The sequence below is a fragment of the Arachis hypogaea genome, chromosome 19 (assembly GCF_003086295.3).
Source record: "Arachis hypogaea cultivar Tifrunner chromosome 19, arahy.Tifrunner.gnm2.J5K5, whole genome shotgun sequence".
Taxonomy (NCBI): domain Eukaryota; kingdom Viridiplantae; phylum Streptophyta; class Magnoliopsida; order Fabales; family Fabaceae; genus Arachis; species Arachis hypogaea.
In genome coordinates this window covers 46,494,549-46,502,548 of record NC_092054.1, presented here as the reverse complement: position 1 = coordinate 46,502,548, position 8,000 = coordinate 46,494,549, and the positions used below count along the sequence as shown (strand labels likewise).

At 41.4% G+C, this 8,000-nt stretch overlaps 2 protein-coding genes across 2 annotated transcripts; one reads left to right on the top strand and one right to left on the bottom strand.

The window, feature by feature from the left end:
* The first annotated feature begins 1,337 nt into the window (after positions 1-1,337).
* Positions 1,338-2,952, top strand: LOC112777246 (E3 ubiquitin-protein ligase ATL6). The gene has a single exon (XM_025821579.3). The coding sequence runs from the start codon at positions 1,546-1,548 to the stop codon at positions 2,737-2,739; it is 1,194 nt and encodes a 397-aa protein (XP_025677364.1). The 5' UTR covers positions 1,338-1,545; the 3' UTR covers positions 2,740-2,952.
* Positions 2,953-6,107: 3,155 nt separating this feature from the next.
* On the bottom strand, positions 6,108-7,699 carry LOC112778313 (uncharacterized). The gene is made up of 2 exons (XM_025822644.1): positions 7,295-7,699; positions 6,108-7,097 (listed from the first exon to the last, which is right to left on the bottom strand). Exons 1-2 carry the CDS (start codon positions 7,697-7,699, stop codon positions 6,108-6,110), a joined length of 1,395 nt encoding a protein of 464 aa, XP_025678429.1.
* Positions 7,700-8,000: the final 301 nt, after the last annotated feature.

Here is an 8,000-nt window from a genome sequence, read left to right as displayed (position 1 = left end):
CACGACAAGGTCGGCAAAGTGCAAGCGATTAAAACATATCAATGCAAGAAGTTATGAAAAGTAATCCATAAAAAGTGGCCTGACGAGGTCTGACTAAAAATGGACTGCTAAAAATAACTTACAAAGAGGTCGGACAAAACGACCAACGCAAAAAGTTGTAAAAAGTTATCCAAAAAAGTGGCCTGACGAGGTCTGACTAAAAATGGACTGCTAAAAATAACTTACAAAGAGGTCGAAACAAAACGACCAACGCAAAAAGTTATAAAAAGTAATCCATAAAAAGTGGCCTGACGAGGTCTGACTAAAAATGGACTACTAAAAATAACTTAAGAAGGACCCACAAAGAAGAAGTCGGACCTCCATAAAAAGTGGCCTGACAAGGTCTGACTAAAAATGGATTACTAAAAATAACTTAGGAAGGATCGACAATAGAAGTTGGACCAATGAAAAGCGTGCATTAAAAGGGAAAGCCACGACCACCGCAGATCTCGTCCGAGATCAACCTACAGTTTCAGGTAACCCTCGGAACACTTACCATTCCTTCAAATGCTTTCCGTACAGCAGAGTTGAGATCAACTTCCAATAAAACTGGATCTTTATCCTCCTTAAATTCAACTTCTGTCCACCTATTGACACTGACAGCACCTGCACAAAAGCTCTCCATCTTTTGGTAATCGATTAGTGAGAATTTGTCTGGTAATGAAAATTTTAAGGCAATATTTCCATTGCAAAACCTTCCAAGCTTTGGTAGATCAGGTAAATCACAGAGCCAAACCTTAAACCACGATCCAGAAGGCTGTAAATTATTTCACCGTTAGGCTTGAATTTTGGCTTGGGCAGAGATAAGGGGTTAGGGTTAGAAATTTTTTTATAGGAACTTAATTGTATTTTAAATTATTATGAATTTAAATATCTGCAAAATAAAAAATCAAGGATATATTTATCTTTTTATAAAAGAATTTAAATATAATTCGGTTCATATTGTGTAAATCGATCGAAACAAACCAGATCTAATAATTATAATACAGACAATTGGACTTATTATTTTTGCTATGATAAACTGATTTTGTTGTGGTTTATTAAAAAATAGCTTATTAACCGGTTTAATAAAAATGTTCAATCATATTATGATACGTGTACACATCTTTAAAAAAAAATCATTTTTTGTGTCTTTATTTAAATGGTCTCTATTTTTTTTGTTAGTGAACTTTTTTTTTTCATTAATTAACTGCCTTCCTAATTAATTTCCTTCCTAATAGAGTTGGTCCCCCAAATATTTTTTCTATGGAAGCTTCGGCGGCATTAAGTTAGTCCACGTAGTACACCGTCTCTGACCACAACTTTAAATCACTTAATTAATTAGATTTCAATCAAACATACAAACCCTCAGCTTCATTCTTACCTTCCGTTCCTCAACAACTGGCAGCGATTCCCACTTTTTCCATTTATAAGCTAAACCCCCTTCACTCTTAACACCCTTATTTTCTTTCTTCTATTCTCTACAACTCAACAAAACGTTGTTCAGTGACCAAAAACAACACCACCATGACCTCCATTTTGCATAACCGTCCAAATGACGCAATTATCCTTCTCTCCTTCTTTCTCTTTCACCTGCTTCTCTTCTTTCCCTTCACCGGAGCACAATCCGATAACAACAACCAAAACAACAATTACTACAACCGTTTCAGCCCTTCCATGGCGATCATAGTTGTAATCCTCGTCTCCGCACTCTTCCTCATGGGATTCTTCTCCATCTACATCCGCCACTGCTCCGACTCTCCTTCCGCCAGCATCCGCCACCTTGTCGCCACCGGCAGATCCCGCCGTGGTCACCGAGGTCTCGACCCTGCCGTCATCGACTCGTTCCCAACCTTAGAGTACTCAGTCGTAAAAATCCACAAGATTGGAAAGGGAGCACTCGAATGCGCAGTGTGCCTCAACGAGTTTGAAGACACTGAAACGCTGCGTTTGATTCCCAAATGCGACCACGTGTTCCACCCTGAGTGTATCGACGAGTGGCTCGAGTCTCACACCACGTGTCCGGTTTGCAGAGCCGACCTCCTCCCACAACCGGGAGACTCCGTACGCGGCGCCGCCGCCGTCGTGATTCCGGAGTTGGCAAACGACGAGTTGTCCTCGCCGCGCAATTTGGAATCGCGGAACCAAAGCGACGTCGTAGTTGCTGTGGAGCAAGAAAGTGAGAATCTGGAGAGTAATAAGAATGAAAGGGTAAGTGTTGATGAACGGGAAGTATTGTGTTTGAATATGAACCAGGCGTTGAATTTGAACCGCACCAGGGGTTCCCGGTCGGGGAGGCCGAGGAGGTTTCCGAGATCACATTCGACCGGGCACTCGCTGGTCCAACCAGGTGAGGACACAGAGCGGTTCACTTTAAGATTGCCTTTGGAAGTGAGGAAGAAGATTCTAGAACCTCAGTTGAACCGAGCGAGGAGCTTGGTTATTTTGCCGAGAGAAGGGAGCTCAAAGAGGGGTTACCGAACTGGGGGCGGAGAAGGAAGTAGTAGGGGCTGGTCTACAAGGCGGTTAGACCGGGTTTTTAAGTCGGACCGGTGGATTTTCACTATGGCGCCACCGTTTCTCGTTAGGGCGTCGTCAATTAAGTCACCACGGGTGGCTAATAGCGCCGGCGGCGGAAGTTCATCGGCTGCTCCAGCAGCTGCACCACCAGTTCTGACTGCACCAACAGCAACATCAGAAATAGACCATCTACCGGTTTAACTGAGCTTTCTATGAACCCAACTTAAATGGTTCTTTTGTATTTATTCTTTTGTTTGTTTTTTTTTTTATAATTATTATTTGGCCACGATTTTGGTTTTCCAACGTGAAATTTGTAAAGATGTGTATAAGTAGCACATTTATTGATACACAGTGAAATCATATCATAAATTAAATTTCAGTTCAATTAAGAATGTTAAGAATTTATAAGCAAAATGAGATAGGTTGAGGATTTTGGAGTAATTATTTTACCTGCGTCTTCTATATTCTATGGTGAGGGCTATACTCTGTGATGAGGGGTCCATCTAAAGCTTCATCTTTTTATTAGTGATGATTTTTCTAGATAAAAATTAAAAACTAATAAAAAAGTCATTCAAATGCACATATTTTAAATATGTTTTATACTTCAGATTGTTATTATCAGCAACTAACTTTTTGAATAAGCAAGTGTGCAACTTTGAAAAAAGTGAAATTGGTTTCCTTGAAATTTTGGGTCTATTCTTAGTTGATTTCTGGCTTTTTACCATGGGTCTATTATTTTTATTTTAGGAAATTTAACACAATAAGTGGAGTATCGTATTAGATAAACAAAATATTCAAACAGTACTCAAATAAACAAGTAGTACTCAAGTCATTGTGAGAAACTAGAGAAAATATTGTAAAGATTTTTTTTTAATGAACACCATAAATTAGTTATAGTATATTTATATATTATTTTATTCTATTTTAATGACCAATTATTGTTAATTAATTTTTGTATTCACATCTTTTCATTTATTTGTTACTGTTTTTAAAATTTATTATCAAATTATTATTATTTTAAAACATATTACTACCATGATAAAAAGATAACAATTCAGTAATATATTTTAAAATGTAATAATTCAATAATTAATTCTAAAAATAGCAGTTGATAAGTAAAAAATTCCCGTATTCATGTAGCATGCATGACTCAATAACATATATTGAGGAATCGCCTTATTCATTTGCTTCAAATTATCTATCAGAAAAACGATAAATAAGTTTTTAACTTTTTATTTTAAAGATAAATAAATTTTTTATTAATTAAAAATATAAAAATATTTTTTATTATTAAAAATGAAAGATATTTAAGTTCTTTTAAAAAATTTATTTATCTTTATATATTTTAGATTGACAAATTTAAATATCTTACTTTTTAAAAAATAAAAGATATTTTTATATTTTTAATTAATTAAAAATTTATGTATTTTAAAATTATAAAATCAGAGATTTTTTTTTTCGTTTTTAACATGAATGGTCAATGATAGTCCTAGTAGAAATTAAATATGACTTTGTACTTTTCATATGAGATATTACTTTTATATGAGGATAGTTTCATTAGCTTTAATTTTATATTTTGAATAATATACATATATATATATATATATATATATATGTACAAGATGTCTCTGGTACGGGTTGAGAGATGGATCGAGAACTTGTGGGTTGAGGCAGATGTCGGATCACTTGCCTGGAGCAATGGGGGGTGGTACCTGCAAAGACACTCCGACGCTCAAGTCAGAATGGATCTAAGAGGTAGAAGGTGTGAGGAATGAATGAATACCTGGAGGGACCTGGGTCCTCTATTTATAGGTGATAGTGAATATCTTATCTTATGTTATTTGGCTAAGATAAGGGAGACGTTTGAATTATCTTATCTTATCTTATCTTATCTTATTTGGCTAAGATAAGAGAGACGTTTGAATTCGAAAGTTGGTTTAGGAGTTCTAGTGGGCTGGTTCCGGGCCTTCTGGAAGGGCGAAGGGGGTCGGACCCTGGTAACCGAGTTCGGGGAACGTTCTGGGTGTAGGATCCGTGGGCCGGATCCGTAACAGTTGCCCCCGGAGCGAGAGAGTGAGTGTGCTCAGTCTCATCGCTGGAGAAACATTTTTCTCGCCATTGTGGTTTGGCAAGGAGATCGTTGTTTGGTTTTTCCGATCGAGGTCGAGGATTTGGGGAGTTCCTAGCCGTTTCATGGTTAGGCCAGGAGCGCATTGTTTGGGCATCTCATCACATGCCGGGTTTGATGACCGTTCCGAAGAAGGGCCCGGAGATCGGGTCTGGAACAGTTGCCCCCGGAGCATGAGAGTATGCTTTCTTGGTCTCAATGCTAAGTCATTGGAGAGTCTGATTCTCTGTAGTTCGGGAGACTGTGAGGGGCTTGAAAAAGGCGTGACGTCATCATGTACCAATTGGTAGGATGTTGGTCAATATGGATTTCCGCGAATTGGAAGACCGTCAGCTCATGCTTGTTTTGTGTGGCCTTTTTTGGGCCGTTATTGTGAACTTATTTTAGGCCTCTTGGTGGGCCGATTTCAAGACTTTGTTTATTTAGCTTATTTGGATTCCCGTTTTGTTGGCTTTGCGGGTGATCGATTCACGAGTCACTATTTTTGTTATTTGGATATCCATTTTGTTATTTGGATATCCGTTTTATTGGCCTCGGGTGATCGATTCCCGGGTAGCCGTTTACTTATTTGGATATCCGTTTTATTATTTGGATATCCGTTTTATTGGCTTTGGGGTGATCGATTCCCGGGTAGCCGTTTACTTATTTGGATATCCGTTTTATTATTTGGATATCCGTTTTATTGGCTTCGGGGTGATCGATTCCCGGGTAGCCGTTTGCTTATTTGGATATCCGGTTTATTATTTGGATATCCGTTTTGTTGGCCTCAGAGTGATCGATTCCCGGGTAGCCGTTTACTTATTTGGATATCCGTTTTATTATTTGGATATCCGTTTTATTGGCTTCGGGGTGATCGATTCCTGGGTAGCCGTTTGCTTATTTGGATATCCGTTTTGTTGGCCTCGGAATGATCGATTCCCGGGTAGCCGTTTACTTATTTGGATATCCGTTTTATTATTTGGATATCCATTTTATTGGCTTCGGGGTGATTGATTCCCGGGTAGTCGTTTACTTATTTGGATATCCGTTTTATTATTTGGATATCCATTTTGTTGGCCTCGGGGTGATCGATTCCCGGGTAGCCATTTACTTATTTGGATATCCGTTTTATTATTTGGATATCCGTTTTATTGGCCTCGGAGTGATCGATCCCCGGGCCGCTATTTTTGTTATTTGGATACCCGTTTTGTTATTTGGATATCCGTTTTATTGGCTTCGGGGTGATCGATTCCCGGGTAGCCGTTTACTTATTTGGATATCCGTTTTATTATTTGGATATCCGTTTTATTGGGAGTGGGTAGACCGATGTTGTTTGTCATAAGACGAGGTCTCCTGGTCCGAAGTCTCGTCGTACCGTGCTGCCATTGTACCTTAGGCTTATTCTCTATTTTAAGACTAGCTCACATAGGTGTGCTATACTCCTGACCTTGTCTGCAAGGCCCTACTTTGCTTCTTTGTCGTTTCCTCCCATGGTTCTGCGTGGATTTTGGTGTGCATCGAGATCAGAAAGGAAGATTCCTGCTGCGTCTCGGAATCTCTTGCGTAGGGCTAGGCTGATGTTGTCGTATTCTACCGCGGTTTCCCGGTCTTCGTGGATGGTTCCGACGAAGCCATCTTCTGCCGTGAACTTCATTAGAAGGTATTTGGTAAAGATGACGGCGGAGAGGTCGTTGATTGTTTTCCTTCCGAGGATGACGTTATAAGCGGTGGAGTTCTTGAGGACCACGAACTCGGACATGATTGTCTTCCTCTGGCTTCCCGTCCCTATGGTAAGGGGAAGAATGATGGAACCGTCTGGCTTGAGGAAGTTGTCTCCGAGTCTCGTGACACTGTTGCGGTATGTTTGGAGATTTTCGTTGCGGAGCTCGAGCTTGTCGAAGGCACCTCGGAAGAGGATGTTGGAGTCTGCGTCGGTGTCCACCAGTATTCTCTGAACTAGTCCTGTTCCAATTTTCGCCGAGATGACGAAAGGTGCGTCTTCGGCCGAGGTGCTGTGCTGGCAATCCTCGGGCAAGAAAGTTATCGTTTTGTCGGCTGTGGTAGCTGGGGCTTGATCTCTGACGGCCAAGACTTTGAGGTCCTTTTTTAGTGTTGATCTTGACTTGCTTGACACATCCTTGCCCGTGATGACATTTACTACTATGGCCGGGTCGTCTTCTGGACTTTCCCTGGGAGGTTGTTTTTGTGTTCTCAGGTTGCATCCTTTCCTTTTAGGCGACCTGTCTTTTTCCGCGCGTTTTGGTTCTCTGATGATTTTGGCGAACTCTGGGGTTTTGCCGTCTCTTATAGCTTGTTTGAGGGCATCTTTAAGGTCGAGACAATCTTGTGTCCTGTGTCCGTAACCTCGGTGGTAGTTGCAGTAAAGGGTCTTGTTGCCACCCGTTCTTTCTCTGAGTTGTCGGGCTTTCGGGATAATACCCCAATCCACTATCTAGTGGTATATCTCGGTAATCGAGGCTGTCAGGGGGTGTAGTTCGAGAATTTCCCGATCCTGGATGGTCGGTTTGTGTTGGTTTGTTTGGGTTGGTCTATTTGACTTTCTCTGGGCATCGGATTATGGCGGGGAGTCGGGTTGCCGTGTGGGGTGTTGCCGTGTTGCCGTTTATTGGCGGCGACGACCTGGCTGACCTCCTCGTCGTTTATGTAGTCTCTGGCGATGTTTTGGATCTCGTGCATCGTCCATACTGGCTTGGTGGTGAGGTGTTTGTGGAAGTCTTCGTTCATAAGCCCATTGGTTAAACAAAGGCTTGCGACGGAATCCGTGAGTCCATCAATCGTTAGGCATTCATCGTTGAAGCGGTCCAGGTATTTTCGTGTGGATTCGTCTTGTTTCTGTGTGACCCCTAATAAGATGATGGGGTGTTTAGCTTTGGTGATTCTGGTGGTGAATTGGGCCATGAACTTTCGTGAGATATCGTGGAAGCCAGTTATGGATCTGTTGGGGAGGGCGTTGAACCATTTGATCGCAGGGCCAGCTAAGGTTATCGAGAAGGCCTTACACCGGATCATGTTGGCGGCTCCTTCCAGGTTCATCCTGGCCTCGAAGGCCGTTAGGTGTTCCCAGGGATCGTTAGTCCCGTCCTATTTCATGTCAGTAGGCTTGTTGAAGTCCTTCAGGAGTTTGGCTCTCAAGAATTTTTCTGTGAATGGGATGGCTTCCATTATCACGTGCATGTTTCCTACTCGTTTGGCCTCCCGATGGTGCCGTCGGTCGTCTTCTTCGCGTCGGTGTTTCGGGTCTAGGGAAATGCTGCGATCGTGCTGTTTGCAGTGTTGTTGCTCAGGGGGCCTGGTATTCCTGGTATCGCGATGAGATTAGGTCCTGGAGGTCGCT

Coding starts and splice junctions, on each gene's coding strand:
- LOC112777246 (XM_025821579.3), top strand. CDS start 1,546: ATGACCTCCATTTTGCATAACCGTCCAAATGACGCAATTATCCTTCTC.
- LOC112778313 (XM_025822644.1), bottom strand. CDS start 7,699: ATGAACCTGGAAGGAGCCGCCAACATGATCCGGTGTAAGGCCTTCTCG. Junction 7,098..7,294: donor ACTACATAAACGACGAGGAG/GTCAGCCAGGTC, acceptor ATATACCACTAG/ATAGTGGATTGGGGTATTAT.